Genomic DNA, 21,760 nt, shown 5'->3' with positions numbered 1-21,760 from the left:
AATTATTTTAAAGTCCTTATTATGTCAGTAACCTGTTGCCATCATTTATGGTGCATAGACCATTGAGTGACTGGAATGGTATACCTATAAAGTAAGGGATAGTTGACCAGGAAGTATTTTTGTCTTTATTTTTTAAGTAATTGAATGGCATATGTACTTTGCTCCCCATCAGTCATGGTAGCCAGTGTTTGGCAATGTGTGTATTTTTATTGCAGACTGTGTATTTATTGGATATTTACATATTTTAAAAAATTATACAATTAATGTAATTTGTAGTTTGGTTGACACATGACTGTGAAGATAACCACTTGAAGTGTTAAGTTTTTATATTGCAAGATAGTGTTTAATATTGAGATACATTATTTGTAAAACATTTTGTATTCAGTGAGTATCAAGCTACAAACAGTATACAGTTTACTCAATTTCTCCATTTTAGAGTTAAGTGCCTGCTGAATTATACAAGCCTTAATTAGAAAATAAACTTACCATTTTTATTAAATGCTTATTGAAAGACAAAAATGAATATTCAAAAACTAAGAATCCTCATATCACCCACCATTCCATTTTAGAGATGACTTAGACACCACAGTTAACATTCTTAGTCATATCTGTTTTATAAATAGAATTCTAATTCTTGCTTGGAGCAGATAACATTCCTTCATTTTGTACCTTGATTCAAGTGTAATTCTCAGTATCCACAATGAGTAAAGAGAAACTATAGCCTGCTGTCATAATTAATTTGGGTAATGGAGCCTAATTTACTTAATCCCTATATTTTAGTTAATTTATAAGGACAGCTTAGGAGACTTTCCTGAGTGACATTGTTGAATATCTTTCCAGATAACTGAGCTGCAGCAGGCTGGAAAGCACCATCGTCCTTAGATAAGGGAGGCATGGATATGATACGCCTTACAAATCCTATAATATTTTACATTTTACCAACAGTTTACTTACACATTGCTCATTTGATCTTTGCAGCTAACCTGTGATATTTGCTGAGATTTGTTTTATTAGATTTACATCTATATATCTATTTTCTCTTTTTTGGGGTGCAGTGCAAATGGTATTGCATTTAAAATTTTTATTTCCATGCATTTATTGCCAGCGTATAGAAATACAATCGATTTTTGTATGTTAATCTTCCATCCTGTGACTTTCCTGAACTCAAATTTTCTGGAAGGTTTTTTTTGTTTTTTTCTTTTGTTTTTAGATTCCTTGGGATTTTCTGTGTAAACAATCATGGAGAAAGTTTCTTTCTTTCTTTCTAATTTATATGTCCATTATTTCCTTTTCTTGTTTATTGCACTGGCTAGAACTTCCAGCATGTGTTACATAACAGTGGTGAGAGCCTATATCCTTGCCTTGTTCCTGATCTTAGAGGGGAAGCATTCAGTCTTTCATCATTAAATATAATGTTAGCTGTAGATTTTTTGTAGGTGCTCTTTATCAAGTTAAAGTTCCTATTCCCTGTTTTTCTGAAAATTTTGTCATGAATATGTGTTGAATTTCTTGTCAGACACTTTTTTTACATCAATAGATAGGCTCACGTGATTTTTCTTCTTTAGCTTGTTATTGTGGTAGATTACATGGATTGATTTTCAAATGTTGAACCAACTTTGCATCCTGGAATAAACCCCACTCAATCATGGTATATAGTTTTATGTATCACTGAGTTCTGTTTGCTAATATTTTGTTAAGGAGTTTTCTGTCTATTTCCCTGACAGATATTGGTCTGTAGGTTTCTTTTTTGACACTATCTTTTTCTGTTTTGGGTACTACTGGTGATACTACTTTCATAAAATGAATTGTGATGTGTTCCCTCCTCTTCTGTTTTCTGATAGAGAGTATATAGAATTGGTGTTAATTCTTCTTGAAACCTTTGGTAGAATTTTCCAGCAAAACCATCTGGGCCTGGAGGTTTCTCTTTCAGAGGGTTTTGAATTATGAAATCAGTTTCCTTAATGATTATATGGCCATTCAGTTTATCTGTTATATACAAGATGAGTCGTGCTAGTTTGTGCATTTTGAAGAATTGGTTCATTTCATCTAAATTGTCAAATTAATGTGTGTAGGATTGTTCTTAGTACTCCCTTATGATCCTTTTGATGTCTTCAGGGTCTGCAGTGATATCCCATTTCATTACTGATATTGGTAAATTGTGTTTTCTCTCCTCTTTATTTTGTCGGGCTTGTCAATTTTATTGTCCTCTTGAAAGAAATCTTTATTTCTTTCAGTCAATCAGTCAGTCAGTCAGAAATCAATCAGTCTCATTGATTTCTGTTCTTTATTATCTTCTGCTTGCTTTGAGTTTATTTTACTCTACTTTCTCTAGCTTTTTGAAGTAGGAACTTAGATTACTGATTTAAGACCTTTCTTTTTCCTAATTATGACCCACAAACTTTGATATTTTGTATTTTAATTTTTATTCAGTTCCATGTATTATAAAATTTCTATCGAGAAGTATATCATTTAGTTTCAAGTGATTTTTTTCATCTTTTTGTTACCTTTTAGTTATTGATTTCTAGTTTGATTGTATTATGGTCAGAGAAAGTACTCTTTGTAATTTCAGTTTTTAAAAAATTGTTGTAATTTACTTTATGGCCCAGGGCATAGTCTATCTTGGCTTATATTCTGTGGACACTTGAAAAGAATGTGTATTCTGCTGTTATTTAGTGGATTGTTCTATAAATGTCAGTTAGATTCTGTGGTTGGTGGTGGTGATGTTGAGTTCTTACATGTTCTATCAGTTGTTAAGAGGGGGGTGTTTAAGTCTCCAACTATTGTGGATTTGTCTATTTCTCCTTTCAGTTCTGTAAGTTTATCTTTCACATTTTTATAGCTCTGTTTAGTACATACACATTTAGGATTGTTTTGTCTTCTTGGTAATTTGACCCTGCTTTCATTATGTATTATCCCTCTTTGTCCCTGATAATTTTCTTTTTCATTATCTGATGTTAATATAACCATCATGCTTTCCTTTTGTATTATTTGCTTGATATATTTTTCCATCCCTTAACTTTCAACCTCCCTGTATTTTTATATTTGAAATGAGTTTCTTAAAGACAGCATAAAGTTAGGTTATGTTTTTTTCTTGTTGTTTTGGTTTTTTGCGGTACGCAGGCCTCTCACTGTTGTGGCCTCTCCCGTTGCAGAGCACAGGCTCCGGACGCACAGGCTCAGCAGCCACGGCTCACGGGCCCAGCTGCTCCGCGGCATGTGGGATCTTCCTGGACAGGGGCATGAACCCATGTCCCCTGCATTGGCAGGCGGACTCTCAACCACTGCGCCACCAGGGAAGCCCTAGGTTATGTTTTAAATGCATTTCTACCAAATCTCTGTCTTAATAATTGGTGTAGATGGACCATTTACATTTCATGTAATTATTAATATGCTTAAGTCTGCCATTTTATTTGTTGTTTTTTGTTTTTTCTCTTTTTCATTTCTCTATTTTCTTTTTCCTGCATTCCTGTAGGTTATTTGAACATTCTTTAGAATTCCATTTTGACTTATATATAGTGTTTTTGAGTCCATATGTTTGCATATGTAGTGGTTGCATTACATTACATTATGTATACATAACATCATATATACATATCACAATGTTGATGTTATCATTTTATCAGTTCAAATATGTAAACCTTACATTTTTTCATCTACCTTTACCCTCACCCCATTTATAATTGTCTTAAATATTTTCTTTAAAAAATATTTCCAACAACATCAGTGTTATAATTTTTTCTTCAACCTGCACATATAATTTTGAAAACTCGAGGAGAGGGAAAGCCTATGTGTCTGCCCATATTTTTGCTTACCTTGTTCTTTCTTTTCTGATATTCCAAGTTTCCATGTTTTTATCATTTTCTTTGTTTATAGAATTTGTTTAGCTGGGGATTTTGGGGGGGTTGGGGGGGCATCTGCTGGCCACAAATTGCCTTGGTTTTCTTTTGTCTGAGAATGTCTTGATTTCCCTTAGTTCTTTTAGGATATTTTCTCTGAGTATAGGATTCTGGGTTGACGTTTCTTTCAACTCTTGAAAAATATTTGCTACTTTTCTCCTGGCCTCTGAGGGCTATGATGAGAAATCCACTGTTGTTAGAATTCATTTTCCCCTATAGGTTAGGTGTTATTTCTCTCTCTGATTTCAAGGTTTTTTCTTGTGTTTCGTTTTCAGAAGTTTATAACTATGATGTGTCTTGGCATGGATTGCTTTGGATTTACCTAGTTTGGTGTTCCCCTAGTGTTTTGAATCTGCAGGTTTATGTCCTTTGACAAATATGGGAAGTTTTCATATATGGGAAGTCATTATTTCTCACAGTACTTTTTGTCCTCTCTTTCTCCTTTCCTCCCAGTACTCCATTGGCATGAAAATGTGGGTCTTTCTTGTAGTCCCACAGGTCCCCAAAAATTCTGTTCATTTTTTTCTTTTTTTAATTGAAGTAGTTGATTTACAGTGTTTTGTTAATTTCTACTGTACAGCAGAGTGATTCAGTTATACATATATATATATACACACATTCTTTTAAAAATTCTTTTTCATTATGGTTTATCACAGGATATTGAATGTAGTTCCTTGTGTTACAGTAGGACCTTGTTGTTTATCCATTCTAGATATAATGGTTTGCATCTGCTAATCCCGAACTCCCGATCCATCCCTCCCCTACTGCCCTCTCCCTTGGCAACCACAAGTCTTTTCTCTATGTCTGTGAATGTTTCATGAATAGGTTCATTTGTGCCATATTTTAGATTCCACATATAAGTAATATCATATGGTATTTGTCTTTCTCTTTCTGACTTACTTCACTTAGTATGATAATCTCTAAGTCCATCCATGTTGCTGAAAATGGCATTATTTCATTCTTTTTTACAGCTGAGTAGTATTCATTGTATATATTTAACACATCTTGCTTATCCATTCATCTGTTGATGGACATTTAGGTTGTTTCCATGTCTTGGCTATTGTGAATAGTGCTGCTATGAATATAGGGGTGCATGTAGTTTTATCCAGATATATGCCCAGGAGTGGGATTGCTGGGTCATATGCTAGATATATTTTTAGTTTTTTGAGGAACCCTCATACTGTTTTCCATAGTGGCTGCACCAACTTACATTCCTACAAATACTGTACTGTCTCCTTTTCTCTACACCCTCTCCAGCACTTGTTATTTGTGGACTCTTTAATGATGACCCCATGACCCTGACCAGTGTGAGGTGGTACCACATTGTAGTGTTTTTTTTGTTTTTTTTTTTTTAAAGAAGATGTTGGGGGTAGGAGTTTATTAATTAATTTTTTTTTTTTTTTTTTTTTTGACTGTGTTGGGTCTTTGGGCCACTCTTCATTGCGGTGTGCGGGCCTCTCACTATCGCGGCCTCTCTTGTTGCGGAGCACAGGCTCCAGACGCGCAGACTCGGTAGCTGTGGCTCACGGGCCTAGTTGCTCCATGGCATGTGGGATCCTCCCAGACCAGGGCTCGAACCTGTGTCCCCTGCATTAGCAGGCAGACTCCCAACCACTGTGCCACCATGGAAGCCCCCACATTGTAGTTTTGATTTGCATTTCTCTAATAGTTAGCAATGTTGAGTTTCGTTTCATGTGCCTGCTGGCCATCTGTATGTCGTCTTTGGAGTAATGTCTATTTAGGTCTTCTGCCCATTTTTCAATTGGGTTGTTTGTTTTTTGTTGTTGAGCTATACGAGCTGTTTTTATAGTTTGGAAATTAAGCCCTTGTCAGTCACATCATTTGCAATATTTTCTCCCATTCTGTAGGTTGTCTTTTTGTTTTGTTTATGGTTTCCTTTGCTGTACAAAAGCTTGTAAGTTTGATTAGGTCCTACTTGTTTATTTTCACTTTTATTTCTGTTTCATTGGGAGGTTTTTTTTTTTAAGTCTATTTTTTCTGTGTTCAGATTGGGTAATTTCTTTTGTTCTATCTTCCAGTTCACTGGGGTTCCTCCAGCCCCCATTCTACTACTGAGCTCATCCACTGAGTTTTTTATTTTGGTTAATGCATTTTTAAGTTTTAAAATTTACATTTGATTACCATTTCTCTGTGTCTTCTATTTATTTATTGAGACTTTGTATTTTTGCAAATTTCAAGTGTTTGGAATTACTCATTCAAGAAATTTTATGATAGCTACTTTATTTTTTTAAAAATATCTTTATTGGAGTATAATTGCTTTATAATGTTGTGTTAGTTTCTGCTGTACAACAAAGTGAATCAGCTATAGGTATACATGTATCCCCATATCCTCTCCCTCTTGAGCTTCCCTTCCACCCTCCCTATCCCACCCGTCTAGGTCGTCACAGAGCACGGAGCTGATCTCCCTGTGCTATGCAGCAGCTTCCCACTAGCCACCTATTTTACATTTGGTAGTGTATATTTGTCAGTGCTACTCTCTCAGTTCGTCCCAGCTCCCCCTCCCCTCCCTGTGTTCTCAAGTCTGTTCTCTACATCTGTGTCTTTATTACTGCCCTGCCACTAGGTTCTTCAGTACTGTTTTTTTAGATTCCTTATATGTGATAGCTACTTTAAAATCGTTGTCACATAAATCTAACGTCTCTGTCATCTTAGTGTTCACATCTCTTGATTGTATTTCTTTATTTAGTTTAAAATCTTCCTGGTTCTTGGTATGATAAATTGTTGTTTTGGTTTTTTTTTATTGAAATCTGGACATTTTCAGATTATGAGAGTCTAGATCTTATTTAAACCTACCCTTTTATGAAAGGGTATGTCTTTCTCTGACACCAGTCAGGCATTTGGTGGATGAGGGGCGGGGGATTTCATTACTGCTATGGGAATAGACGCACAGGTTCCCCACTCAGTTCCTGTTGACACCCAAGGGGGAGGGACCCACTGGGTGGAGGTAGAAATTTTGGCTGCCCATATGGTCTCTACTGAAACTGTGATGAGAGTGGTCTTACTACCAGTGAGCAATCTTGAAAGTCCTGACTCTCCATTAGTCCTCCTCTGAAACCAACCCAAGAGGAGGGAAAAGAGCACCTCATTACTTCCTTCTCTCTTACCTCCCTGGATAAGGTGTTTGTAGGCCTTGTTCAGTCTCAAAAGGATAGAAGTCCAGGCTCCCCACTAGCCTTTGTTGGCATTGGTGACAGTAGTGCCACAGTTTTTCTTGTGGTGTTTGGCTGGAGCAGAGCAGTTATTATCTAAAAGTTTTCTTTCCTAGTCCTTTGGCTAGAGAGAGCAGATTTTTTTTTGATCTGTCATACCCAAAGGCCTTTTGGGGTTGCTGCCTTCTTCAGCTTTAATCTGGGATATATGAGGCAAAAGAAAATCCTGGGAACTCATTACCATGTCATCCCTCAGGTCTCAAGGTTCCTGGGTAGTGTTCCTTCTTCTCTCCATGTTTCAGTCTTACGTCTGTTTTATATACAGTGCCCACGGTCTTAAATTATACTTACTGGGAGAAATAGGGAAGAGTTCATCTATTCCATTTTCCCAAGTGGAAGTCTGAGATTCACATTCTTAAAAAATTTCAGGAGACAACCATTTCCCTGGCATAACTATTAATAGTTAAAATGGTGGTCAGAAGTTTTTCCAGAGGAAAAGGCTTTCACAAAGCCTATTTTCAAGATAAGATTTGGTGAGACATTCCAAACATTATAGATATATTCCAGTATTTATAAAGCTGTGATGTAGAAATGAAGCGCTCTTAGGGTCTTCCCTGGTGGCGCAGCGGTTAAGACTCTGTGCTCCCAATGCAGCGGGCCCGGGTTCAATCCCTGGTCAGAGAACTAGATCCCACATGCATGCGGCAACTAAGAGTTAGCATGCCACAACTAAGGAGCCCACGAGCCACAACTAAGGAGCCAGCAAGCCGCAACTAAGGAGCCCGCCTGCTGCAACTAAGACCCGGCGCAACCAAATAAATAAATACTATTAAAAAAAAAAAGAAAGAAATGAAACACTCTCAGCCTCATCAAGATGATCTGCCTAATTTCACCATACCCTCTACATCATTCACCATAAGGAAGAAGCCTAGGACTCCTTGGTCGTCTCTCATCTACCAGATTGTCATTCACAATGTCTTAGTGAATCTCTTAACCTGACTTCATTTCTGTCTATCCCCAGCTCTCCACTTTTCCAGAATACTCCTTGAAACTCAGTGATCCTCCTCTGAACTTTACTGTTCTTGCCTCCTATCTGAAACCTGCATCCCCACCAAAACAAAATCCCAGTCAAAAGGCTGCCAAGTATGGTAAAAAAAACTAGGACTGAAGGTGGCTTTTCTGGAGTTGGTACTGGAAGGAGCAGGTCTAGGCACCACCCTGAGATAGTGGCTAGAGGATAATTTAGACATTGAGTCTCAGTTATCCAGTGAGCTTCCAGGAAGACAGTGAAACAGCTTGGTCAGAGACAAAGGTAGGACTGTAGGGAATGGAATTGAGAAAACACTTTCATAGTCACCTATAGAAAGGGGAAGATGGATTATGTAAGGTAAAAAAAAAAAAAAAAAAACTTCTGTGAATATCATGGAATTTGCAATTCAGGGTACTTGGGTCCTGTGGACATCTTGTCTTTAGTTTTCTACCAGAAGAGACTGTAACAGTTTGTTGGATATAATTGATTCCAGATATAAATGGTTCATAATTATTCTCAATTATGGCCCTACTTTAGAGCCCCTTATGGAGTTTCTGGGGTTTTTTTGGCCGCACCCTGCAGCATCCGGAACTTCCCTAACCGGGGATTGAACCCGCACCCACTGCAGTGGAAGCGTGGGGAAGCGTGGAGTCTTAACCACTAGACCACGAGGGAAGTCCTGGAGTTTTGGGTTTTTTTAATCAGCTTTACTCAGGTGGAATTTTAAATGCACAATTTTAATTACAAGAGTGTGCATTCATGCAGCCAGCCCAGTAAAGTCATCGAACACTTAACATCATCCCCCAAAGTTTTTTTTGTACTTCCTCCCAGTCAGTTCTCCCAGCCTCAGGCAAATATCTGATTTGTGCTTAGTTACCATAAGTTAGATTTGCCTAATTTTTGAGAATCATCCTTGTTGTGTCAGCAGTTTTCTTTCTCCTCTTTGTTGCTGAGTGGTATTCTGTTGTATGGATATACCACAATTTGTTTACCTTTTCACCTGCTGATGGACATTTGAGCTGTGTCCAATTGAATGGAGTGTTCTATCAATGTCAGGTCGGCTTGATTGATGGTGTTGGTCATGTCTTTGTCCTTTCTCATTTTCTACCTATTTGTTTCATCTATTACTAAGGAGTGTTGAAATATCTAACTAATTCTGGACTTTTTTAGTTCCTTTCAGGTATGTCTGTTTCATGTGTTTTGTATATTTGTTTTTGGGTATACATAGTTAGTATTCTTATGTCCTCTTGCTGAATCAACCCCTTTAACTTTATGAACTCTATCTCTGATGGTAATTGCTTTCTGATATTATAAACACTCCATCTTTTTCATAATTGGTTTTGTATAAGGTAACTTTTTCTCTTCTTTTACTTGTAACCTGTGTCTTTATATCTAAAATGTGTTTCTTTTAGATAGCATGTTGCTCTTGCTTTTTTGTCCATACTGGCAATATTTACCTTTTAATTGGAGTGATCACTATTCACGTTTAATGCAATTATCAATATGGTTGGTTTAAAATCTGTCTCACAACTTGTTTTCTCTTTGTCTCTTCAGATTTTTGTTCCTTTTCTCCTCTGCTTTTAGTCTTTTGGAATATCTGGGTACTTTTTATATATTGCATTTTATTTTCACGGTTGACTTACTTTCTATCTCTTTTTTTTCTTTCTTGCTTTTTATTAATTGGTAGCTTTAGAGTGTGCAGTGTACATATTTAACTTATTACAGTTATCTTCAAGTAATATACCACTTCACTTATAATGTAAGAACTTCAGAACAGTATATTTCCATTCCTTCCCATTTTTTGTGCTACATTTATCATTTACTTTTACTCTCTTTGTATATATTATATTAAATCGCAGAGAATGTTTTTGTTAGTTTTATTTTACAGTTATCTTTTAGTGAAATTAAAAATGATTTATTAAAGATCTTTTTTGTTTCCCAAAATATTTACCATTCCTGGCACTGTTTATTGCTTTATGCAGATCAGGGTTACCATTTGGTATCATTTTCCTTCTACCTGAAGAACTTCCTTTAGCATTTCTATTAGTGAAAGACTTGCTGGCAACAAATTTTCTCAGATTTTGTTTGTCTTTAAAAGTCTTTACTTTGATGTTAGTTTTGAATGATAATTTTGCTGGATATAGAACTCTAGATTGAAGTCTGAGGTATTTTATCTTTGTTCCTCTGTTTAAACATTAAAAAAACATTTATTATTCACTTTTAGAAATTTGATCATGTTGTTCCTTGGTGTGGTATTCCCTTTGTTTGCCCTGCTCGGGTTTTTTTTGTTTGTTTGTTTTTTAAACTACTTAGATACTTGAGTTTATAGTTTTCATCAAATTTGGAAGATTTTCAGCCATTCTTCAAATCTTTTCTGTCCCATTTATAACCCCTTTCATCTGGGACTCCAGTTGCATGTATTAGACCACACGATTTTGACCTGTAGATCACTGAGGTTTTATTATTTCTTTTTTGAGTCTTTTTATTCTCTGTATGCTTTAGTTTAGATAATTCTTATTGTTATGTCTTCAGGTACCTCTTCTTCTGCAACATCTAAATTGTTATTATTTGCCATCCAGTGAACTTAGCACTTGGAATATATTATAAGTTTTTCATCTTTAGAAGTTCTATTGGGAATTCCCTGGCGGTCCAGTGGTTAGGACTCTGTGCTTCCACTGCAGGGGGCCCAGGTTCGATCCCTGTTCAGGAAATTAAGATCCTGCAAGCTTCAGGGCATGGCTAATAATAATAACAATAATAATAGAAAAAAAATTTTTTTAATAAGTTCTATCTAGCTCTTTTAAAACTCTTTTATTTCTCACCTCATATTTATATGTTTTTTTATATCCTTAAGCATATGTGTAATAGTTCTTTTTAAAGTCCTTGCCTGGTAATTCAGTCATTCCTGTGACTTCTTAATCTGTTTCTCTTGACTAATTTTTATCCTAGTTTTGGTTATCATTTTACTGTTTCTTTATATGTCTACTAATTTTTTATTGGTTAGTGGACATTGTGAAGTTTTATGTTCTATGCTGGATTTTGTTACCTTTTAAATCGTGTAGACTTTGTTGTGGTGAACAGGTAAGTTTTCTTAAAGGGCCCAATAGTAAATATTTTAGGATTGTGGGTGATAGGGTCTCTGTTGTAAGTTTTCATCTACTCTTGTAGCTGGAAAGCAGCCATAGACAATATAGAAACACATGAGTGTTGCCATATTCTAATAAAATTTTTTTTGTAAAAGCATTTTACTTTCCCATGGTGGTAGCTTGCTGACCCATGCTTTAGTGGCTTGTTTTTAAGTTTTGTTTGAGTGGATTTGGGGTCGCTTTATTTTAGAACTAGTTTATTCTTTTTGGAGTGTCCCCTGATTGCCCTGGATGTTTGACAAGAATTCTCTGCTCTAATTGGTTGAAACTCAGATGTTTCCTAGTTCTGTATGAGCTTTGGAAACTGTTCAGTTTACAGTGCTCTAGGCCTCCTTTGCCCAGTGTCATGGAGCTTCACTTGGTGCATGCACAGCTCAATATTCCAGCAAAGGTTCAAGCAGACCTCTAAGCTGAGTTATAGAGGTCTTCTGGAGCACCTCCCTCCTCTAAGGTAATCTGCCCCTCAGATTCCAAGTTTAGTCTTCTCAAGTCAGCAAGATAACTTTGATCTGCTCTGGATCCTCCTCCTCACTCTATAATCCAGGCCCCCCCCCCAACCCGCCAAAAAAAAGCCAGGGTGCCAGTAGAGCTCACCATATTTATTTTCCTTCTCTCAGGGATTACAGTCCTGTACTGCCTGTTGTCCAATATTTGAAAACTGTTCTTATGTATCTTTACTGGGTAAGCCCTGTCCTGTTTTTGTCAACATGGTTGGAAGTGCCTATGGTGGTTTTAAAATAAATATCTTGATTTCCATTCCAGACTAGATTCTCTAGGTGTGGTGCCTGGGCTCCCCCACCAGCCACAACCTTTTTTTAAAGTTTCTTGGGATTCTGACACACAGTCAAACTTTCCTCTACTCATATCCTTGGCAAACTAATGGAGGTTGAGAGAGAATATGGTGACTCTGATTCGTTTCTCCCCTGCACTCTCCTCCCTTCCTTTCCCCGCCGCCCAATTCACTCTGAACCTCACCCCAGAGTTCTTTGCTAGGTAAAGCATGTTAAGGTAATATTTTTTATTTATATTGTATATAGCCATTCATGGGCATTTGAAGAAACCTTCCAGAGATGATTTATCCAAATAGGATAAACAGGAAAGGATGAATGTCCCCCAGGACATCTGAACTTAAAATGCTAAGGGACCACTACAAGAATAAAATTTATTTGAAGTCTTATTTTGACTTAAAAATTAATGCAAATTGTACATTTAATTCTTTCATATATCATTATTTGTTTCAACATGTATTTTAAATAACTACTTAGTAGAATTGACATTCTAGCAAAATGTACCATCTTTATCCTGTGACTTCATATACCTCTTGATATGCCCCTAACTAGATTTATAACTTCGCTACTTGGTGAAGCACAACAGTAGAAGCAGGTTTAGTTTCTAAATTATAAATTACACTATGGATGATGCAAGACTTGGAGGTACACTCTCCAGATACTTGATACATGTTTACATGAATGTTTCTTTGAGGGGAAAGTGTGTTTCAAATTCTAGTCAGCTGTCTAGTGGTCAGCATTTTTTTCACCTCTAGAATATGGCTCAGGTTGGTTGCCACAGTAAAACAGAATGCTGCAGTGCCTTTTCTGGTATTGTAGATTCCTAGCTGACCTAGTTAAAACACTTGTCAAGGATAGTTGCAATCCTCTGAGTAAGGACTTGGTTACTTAAGAGCTACCAGTGATCTATCGATCGATCGATCAATCTATCTATCTCCCTAGAAATATTCTTTATTCCTTGCATTTCTGTAGAGTGAGTTTTCATGAATACAGATGTACTGGTGCCCAGTCATAAAGCAGTGGTTTCACTTGCACTTGGTTTCCACTGAAAACATTTATTTTTCTTTGCCATTCTACAGTACCTTCTCCAGGCAAATTCCGCTCCCCTGCAGCACCATCTCCTTTGGCTCTCCGGCAACCAGTAAAAGCATTTAGTAACCATGGCTCTGGTTCTCCTGGTAGCCAAGAAACAACACAACTCATGCAAACCACCTCCTCACCTGGGCCTCCTATGGTTCAGAACGCAGTCCCAGCAAATCCTCCCAGCAATATCAACAGCACTACTCTAACCAGACCTGCAGGGACAACTGTGATGAGAAGTGGCTTGCCCAGACCCAGTGCCCCTTCTGCTGGGGGTATACCAGTGCCTCGCAGCAAACTTGCACAGCCTGTTCGCAGGTAAGTGGCAGATGCTCTGCTTTGAACTTCTTGAGCATAGGGAAGTGGGTAGACTGGAATTATCCTCATCTCTGCATTTGATAGTGAAGATCAAGAGTCCTAGTGGGTTCCCACTAGCATCTTAGTACAATTTGAATAAAACATTACTTTCCTTGCTTAAGAAATTCTCACTTGGGACATTGGGGTATTATATCACTTTGGTTCAGGTTAAATTTGCCCAGATGCCTAACATGATTAAGCATCTTGGTGAACTTCTAGAAAAAATTGTTAGAACCACTTCATTTGGATGTGGTATTTGTTCATTTTGAATATATTGATATTCAATAAAGATACTAAAAGCATAATAGAACCTAGAATGAGATTTAAGATAAAACTTCTAGCCATCAGGTCTGAGTATGTAATCCAGGAGGGTGGTTTTCAAACCTCGCTACAATTCAGAATCTTCTGTGGAATTTATGTAAATATAGAGGCCTAAGTTTTACCCACAGAGAGTAGATCTGGTATGAAGCCCAAAATCTGTAGGTATGCTGTTTTTAAATTTGTTTAATCTTCAGGTGATTCTGACCCTAGCCAGGTTCGGAACCATGTATCTGTAGTCTTCATCTACTTTTCAGGAATGTGCTTACCACTATGAGTAAACTTAGGCGTCAAATATAATTAAACTTGAAATATTTATTTGCATGAAAAAAGTGCTTTTGTGCTGTAAGCATTGAAACTGAATTACCCGTACTTCTTTTATTCTAAGATAACATATTACATTTCTGAATTCAATAGAGTATAACAGCTTTTTGCTACATACTATGCTAAATAACATATCTGTACCTTAGTTTTTACAATAGCATTAAACATGTAGGTACTGTTATTATGCCTATTTTTCAGAGGAGAATATTAAAATTTAATGAGGTTAAGTAATTTGCCTAAGACTTCAGCTAGTAAGACCTTCAGTTCCAAGTATGTCTGACTTCAGAATCCTTTTAAACACTATCCCATTCTGCCTCTCTCATGATGGTGACACTACGCCTCTAATATCACATTCATCAGTTTGCCCCTCAAATAAATAAGTAAATAATAAGCTTGGTGATCCATTCGGTTGGAAAAGACAAGACAATCTTTTCTCTTACTCAAGTGGCTATGTTAACAAAAAAGAGGTTAGTACAGTCACCTGATGCCCAGTGAAACTTGAAAGTTGTGGACATGTTGAGTGTGGGATGGTTGCACTAATAGCTGTTTAGAGCTTTGATCTCAGCAGTGCCCTAGAACATTGGATCATGATGCCACCTGCAAAGTAATTAATATATTTGGAAGATAAAATGGTAATGTTCCATTAATCCTTGCAAATCACTTTATAAATTGCTTTATTTCAGATCCTTGCCAGCTCCTAAAACCTACAGTAGCATGAAAGATGACAGTTGGAAAGATGGCTGTTATTGACCAGCAAAGACAAGAATGCAGAGTCCACAGCTTCATGGATACCCCTTCACCAGGCTAAAAGATGACTTTTATATGCAGACTGTTCAGATAAGACTCTTGGGATTTATAAAATCCCAGCCCTCTCTGTCTTAATTAGCACAAACTGACAGAGATGATCAAGCAGCACTTTAATGACATTTAACATCAGATGTGTTTGGTAATCATACAATCACTTTCCATGGAATCACTTTTAGTTTTGTTTAATAGAAACTAGGTTGATTTTTTAATATTTGACAGAGGCCAATATCTGGGCAAAAAACTAATGGATGCCAAAGAGAAATGCCCATTTGGAAATGAGAGAGTACCTTTGTGCACAGGAAAATGGTGAATTCAAGCTATCCAAAACTTCACATTCAACCTAATTTACTGTATGAATAGTACCAATAAATATTTGTGTTAATGAGAACTAATATTCTGACTACTTATCTAAAATGTTTCACTAGTGTTTCACTAGTTCTCCAGGACACCAGATTGAGATGGCAGGGGGGCAGGGTGGGAAGAAACCTGGGCTAGAGATTTAAAACATGATACCTAAATTTGGAAGAATCCTTTAAGTTATTTTTGCAGATTCATTAGAAAAATTATTTTGTTTAATCTTAAGTTTTGGGTGTAGCTCACATATCACCACCACCAGATAGTGTTACAACATGCATCCATCGTGTTGCATTGACACATCGGATTGTTTTGATTGCCAAAAGGGCTTAATATCAGTTGTACAATCTTTCTAAACTTTATAGCTCCTGGCTCAGGAAAGATAGCCTTTGCTATTGAAGCCAACTTTTCACATGCTGTCATCTGTTACAGAACTAAGAGTTCTTGTTTTTATTAGCAGGTTTCCATGATGGGAAAGAGCAAGTAGTATGTGTGTTTATTCTTGATGTAAATAACACCACCTCAGTGCTTACAACCTGGAACAAAACCATACAGTAAAACCGGGGAGGGAAATCTATGCATTTACCTTACAAAATCTCTGGTAATGACAGTTGTATTGTTACTATTAATTGACACAGTAGCCTATTATGTGGTGGGAAAGTATAGGCTGCTGAATCCTGCTTAAGTCGATCCACTTTAAACTAACTGTTTCAAAACATCCTTTGAAAATACTGCCCCTTTTAGATTCTGCCTGACATCAATTTTTTGCATTTTTGGTAACAAATGAAACCTACTACATATGACTCTAAGCTGTTAAACACTTGCTCTATGATGGCCCTTATGTATATCTTGGAAATCACTTATTTTGGTTTAGTCAACTATTACCAGACTAAAACTTCCTTCTTCAGCAGGCTTCTCATTTTTCATGGTGAGGTCTGTTTTCAAGTATTTAATTTGAACAGCTCTAAAATATTGGCAGCTGGGTCACTAAAGGATTTTAGATATATGAACATAAGTTCATTTCCTATTAGTCAAACACATTCTGTAAGTTGGCAAAAGAAATTGAGAGAGAAATGGGAAGCTTATATTCAGGATAGCACTGAGGTTGTTGATAGGTTGAGAGAATGATAAAACTTTTAAAACCAAGACCCCTGTTCTGCCATGACGGACCCCATGGTAGTCTTTATTAGCTTGACCAGTAGGGAGTCATTCAGTTAGCACAAACAGCTGGAGATTCAAAATGCCAGTGCTAATGTATTTTGGTGTTTCATGCAAAGAAGAAATTTTATCCTTGGATTTGAGGGGGATGGGGATGGGTCAGGAAAGGATGGTGCCAGAATTCCACATGATGCTGAACTTAAAAATGTTGCTTTTCAGAGGAAGATAAAGCATCTGTTTCGGGTAGAGGGGTATCACATGTAAAAATCTAAGTAAGTAAAAGAAAGAACTAGCCACTGTCTCTTTTTGAAACCACATATACACAAAAGAAAATAGGTCTCAGTTTTCAGTGCAACATTGGAAAAAAAAAATGCTGCAATCTACTAATTAAAAGGAATTTTAACTCTATTACAAAACACCCATTACATTTTTAAGTTAGATTATCAGTTTCAAAAGGAATATTCAGGTTATTTAACTTTGTTTTTAAATGGCTGCATCAGAAAAAAATGTCTATTTTTTTTAATTAAAATATTTCATCACTTGTTAAAAACATATTTGGATCTGAGTTGGGTAAAGTATTATTTTACCTGCTGTTGTACTACCACAGACTATTGGCTTTTAGTTTCCTAAAGAGAAAAATTGCCTGTTTACTAGAAAGCCTTTGTGTATTGCCAGTTTTTCTGTTTGGGAAAAATCTAAGGATTCACTGTGGTTAGTCTTACAGATGAAGTGTGGTTTTGATAAACTAGTGCCTATGATTTTAACTTATGTTTGATATATAGTAGTAAGGGTTTTATGAATGTTGATTATTTTTTTGTGCCAACAGCCCAGAATTGTCACTTATATGTAAGCAGAAAGCTGTGAGCTCTGCTTCCAAAGTTATTTAATTTTCTCAGTGTTTGAATGTTATTTTTTGTAAGTGTGTTAATAAAAGTGTAAAGAATTGGAAAAAATATATAAATATTCTTAACTCAAGCATTTGCTGGATCATTTTTCTACAAAACTTGTTTGTATAATATAAAACGCTCTCTGAAGGGTTGGCTTTTTTTGCTTTTCATACCCTGGAAATCACATTTTGTAATACTGGGGACCATTCATAATTGTCAGACACTTTTTAAAATTATTATCTCAGTACGTCACTTTTATAAAAAAGTTTTTCTGAAAGGAAATTAGATACATGTGTCCCCAGATGTTTGTATAACTCTAGAATGATCTAGACTATGTATATTTAACTTTTTATTGAATGTACAGGCGTCCATTTTTGACATTATGCATGGTCCTTTTAGATCACATGAAGTTTGATTTGCAAAAACATTTCTATAGCCGAACATGTATGTGTGGTTGCCTCCTTAATAAACAACCTGACCATAATGTTTATTATTAAATTTATATTTGTTTTTTTAAGTGTTTTATTAATTTCTGGATATGGTAAGATCTGCCCCCCCTTCCCACCAGTTGCCTACAATTGGTAGTAATAAATAGCTCAGTTGATTTTTTAAAAACACAAACCCAAATCATATTGCCCTTCCAGACTTGATCTCTGTGAGGTTGGAATATATCATGTTGTATTCTCTCTGCCCTAGTTATTTCATATGTGGATTATTTGGGGGTAAAATTTGTAGTTTAGTCAAAATTGCTATTTTCCTGTAACTTTTTAACTTGCTGTGAATTGATATCTAGTTAGAAAAAGGTAGCATACGTAAAACAAGCAAAAAACTATTATGTAAGAGTATAGAGGAGGGAAAATGAATTACTCTTTCAAACCAAATATGAATATTTGTTTAGTTGATCATGTGCATCTTTCTCTTATGGATAAACAGAAAAAATCAAGAATCGTACACTGTTTTATTAGTTTCCCGCATCCCTTTTGGGAGTTTTTACTGTCCTCCATGTTAAAATAGTCTCACTAATGAGTCATAAGAAATGACACCTTCCTGCTTGAATTTTCTCCCAAGCCAACCTAAAAACTTTTAAGAACCATTTAAAATTAAATGCCATTATACTTGTAAATTAATGAATGAAAAGTTTACTTAAACTTGTTATATACCCTGTGTAACAGGAAAATGTATATGGTGGTTCTTGTGAATTATTTGCTGTATCAAAGTTTAGCTTTGAATTACAAAATAGAATAAGAATAAATGATAGTGAAACTGACTTGGAGGGAGGTAGTGAACAGCATGTTCACATGAGCATGAAGCCGAAGTTAGCAACCTCTAACATATTTGAATGATCTAAATAAAAGTCTGAGTAGACTAAATGGCCCTCTGGTTACTAGTATGAAAATGGAACAGATTTCACTCATGGACCTTAGCTAATACAACTCAGTTAAAACTATTAACCGCATGCTAATTTCATACCAGTTCTTTACACTGGATAACTTTAATGTTTTCTCTTTAAAAAGAAGGGGAAAAAAGCTTTATTTCTTCTGATTTTAAAATAATAGACCCATTACTTTTTTACTTAACTGAAAATACTAAGAAATATAAAAGGGGAAATGATCCCACATTTGACCTTGGGATCCTGCAATCCCACCTTCCAGAAATAAATACTTAAGTGCTGACCTTAACATGGTTATAAAATGCAGGTATCTCCCGCATTTCAAAGGTTCACTGTATGCCACTTTGCTTTTATGAAAGACCTATTAGTAGCTGTTTTCACTAATCAAAAGAAATCTGAAGAGTATTTTTGCTTTTATGAAAAAAGGGGAAAGCAAAAATAGCATTCAGTGTTTATTTTGCAGGGAGCAGTGCACCCCACACTGAGGCTCCTTCATCAGGAACTACTCAGCGTCTCAGCATCAAGCCACCATAGCTTGGAACTATGTGAGCATCTGTGCTTTATCTTGATTTATTTTGTGTATCTGTTAGTAAGATATGTCCTCAGATAATTGCTTCTTCACTTTATGCCATTTCAGCTTAGGAAAGGTTTCAGAGAAATGCTTCTACTTTCAGTAGTGGGAGAAAACTGTATTAAGTGGAAGGGTAAGAAGTCTAATGTTTAAGATGAGAAAATACTTTTCACTTACAATGCTGACATGAGTTTGCTTTTGAACAGAGGTGTATATTAACTGAAAGCATGACACATTTCTCAATTCCTGATTGTAGATATTCCTTGATTTAAAAAAAATATTGTTTGTATCTTTATAACATCAATTGGTTTCTGTTATGAAAAATTATTTTAGGAACATAGAGAAACAGTAAATTATAAAGAAGAAAAAGCACTAATTCCATAGGTAATCACCCACTTAAATTTAAGGATATTGTCTTTTTTCCCCCTAATGAAATTGGGATTATATTCATGATTGACATTGTAACTTTTTCTTAACTCTGAGGTCACTGAGGACTGCCATCATTTAGATTGGTTCTGCTGGGGGAGAAATAAGTTCCAGAAAGAGTATACAAATATTCCAAAACTTTACCAAATTTATATTCTCATGTTCTTTATATAGTATCTTTTATTGACACTTGAGCTTCCCCCCCACCCCCACCCCAGTCTACCAAGCCATGAATTGACAGTATTGGTTGAGTACAACTCCAGTTTCAAAACAAAATACCTCTGAAGAAATAGGCACAACCAAATCAAGAATCAAGATAGTCTAGATTAGAGTTCTCAGACTTTCGAATCACCTGACTGCTAAAATGCAGATTTCTGCACCCTACCCCAGGCATTCCTGTTTAAAAATGGAACCCTGGTCCCAAGAACAAAACTTTTAGGAATAGGATTCCCCAGCACAGGTCAGGTACCCATTACTGGGCTAATTGACTATGGCAGGTGATTGGGGTTAAGTAAAAACCACGTAGCTCTTGTGAAACCCATATGGAGAGAATGAGGGAAGACCGTTTTCCCTGAAAGTGGTGCTATCCCCAGTAAGTAGGCCTAGTCTTGAGCAAACAAAATAGTAGGTACTTACACAAATGTCTCAGTGTGTATCGTATAGAATGGTTATTTCATGTCAATGGTCATGTTTTCCTGGAGGAAACAGTTGTAGTGAGAGGGAAGGTTCTGATAGTATTTTTGAGCCCTTGGCTCAAATTGTTCGTGCAGCCTAGTATCATTCCTGCCTTGAATTCCACAAAGCACCTCAGTATCCTTATTATAAGTTCCCGTTAATACAAAGGTTGATTTAAGCTAAGATTCTGGCATCTGCCACCAGAAGGCAGTTAATTTTTTAAATTTTTTAAGTGTTTTTTAAATTGATACATAAAATATGTACAGAAAAGTGTACAAAACAAATGTTCAGCTGAATGAATTACTGAGTAACTATAATACATGTGTAACCACCATGTAGGCAAGAATTAGACTATTCAATGCACCCAAAAAAAACTCCCCTAATGCCATCTGCCAATCACTACTTCCTTCCTCCCCTTCAAAGATAACAGGTATCCTGACTTCCAACATTATAATTTAGTTTTGCCTATTTTTGAACTTTATCTAAATGTAACCAGATACTTTGTAATTTTTTTCTGCCTATCATTTTGATTAAAGGCTAAAAGTGGTGTTTCTGTGAGACTTGGCAGTAAACAACAAAGATAATGTGAGATTCACCTATGTTGCTGGTGTCACTGTAGTGTGTTCATTCTCCTTGCCATATTATATGCCATTTTATAAATATATTACAATTTATCCATTCTAATGTTGAAGGACAATTGGGTGGTTTCCAGTTTAGGTCTCTTGAAAATAATGCAGATTTGGACTTCAGGGATAACCAAGATGGAGTAAGCCCTCAAAAGCCCTCAAAATTTTGGACAAAATGCAAAAGACACCTACCTGAGGACACTGAAAAGTAAACAAAAGCAGGTGGATTGGGAGGAGAGTCAAACCTGGAGAAGAGACCCATACAGGGATGAGTTTTCCATTTTTTTCCTCTTTTATCTTAGCCCTGAGCTTAGAGAGGGCACCCAGCAGAGCTGTCATAATGACTCCTCTGATAGTTTGAACCAGAGGAAATTCTGAGGGAAAACCTATGAAAGGAAAACCCCCAAAAATGAGAAAAAAAATAGCTCTTGGAAGCTAGGGCATGTTGGGGGCTTTTATTTTTGCTTTTCTTTCATGATTTGTCACTGGTGAGCACCCCAGTTAAGCCCTGGTAGCAAACAGTGCCAACAGTTAAAATTGATGGGAAGCCTGTTTTTCTGACAGAGGAAATGGGAAAAGAACCTCTGCAGTTTGAAGAATGTGAAGATAATCCCCATTTTTCTCTACTGTCTTTGTCCTGAAGGTAAACTGAGTTGTGGCAACTGCACAGTAATAGTGATGGAGCTAAAATTCTGAGAGAACCCTTATATCTGGTCAGAGGACAGGGCAAAGGTGCCCTTTGGGGCAAGGGGGAAAC

The 21,760-nt window shown here is 36.3% G+C and overlaps 1 protein-coding gene across 5 annotated transcripts in view; it reads left to right on the top strand.

Annotated features, from left to right (window-relative positions):
• SLAIN2 (SLAIN motif family member 2) overlaps positions 1–17,814 on the top strand; it is a 93,285-nt gene extending 75,471 nt beyond the window's left edge. For 4 of the 5 annotated variants that reach the window (XM_024131986.1, XM_055085989.1, XM_024131987.3 and 1 more), the window contains 2 exons: positions 13,110–13,428; positions 14,793–17,814. In XM_024131986.1, the coding sequence (XP_023987754.1) occupies positions 13,110–13,428; positions 14,793–14,859 (386 nt within the window). In that variant the 3' untranslated portion in view covers positions 14,860–17,814. Of the gene's footprint in view, positions 1–13,109; positions 13,429–14,792 lie in introns of those variants that run through there. The other variant, XM_028491862.2, reaches the window with a different exon arrangement.
• Positions 17,815–21,760: the final 3,946 nt, after the last annotated feature.

Source organism: Physeter macrocephalus, chromosome 7 (genome assembly GCF_002837175.3).
Source record: "Physeter macrocephalus isolate SW-GA chromosome 7, ASM283717v5, whole genome shotgun sequence".
Lineage (NCBI taxonomy): Eukaryota > Metazoa > Chordata > Mammalia > Artiodactyla > Physeteridae > Physeter > Physeter macrocephalus.
Note: the sequence above shows the minus strand (reverse complement) of the source record. Positions and strands in the feature narration are given on the sequence as shown.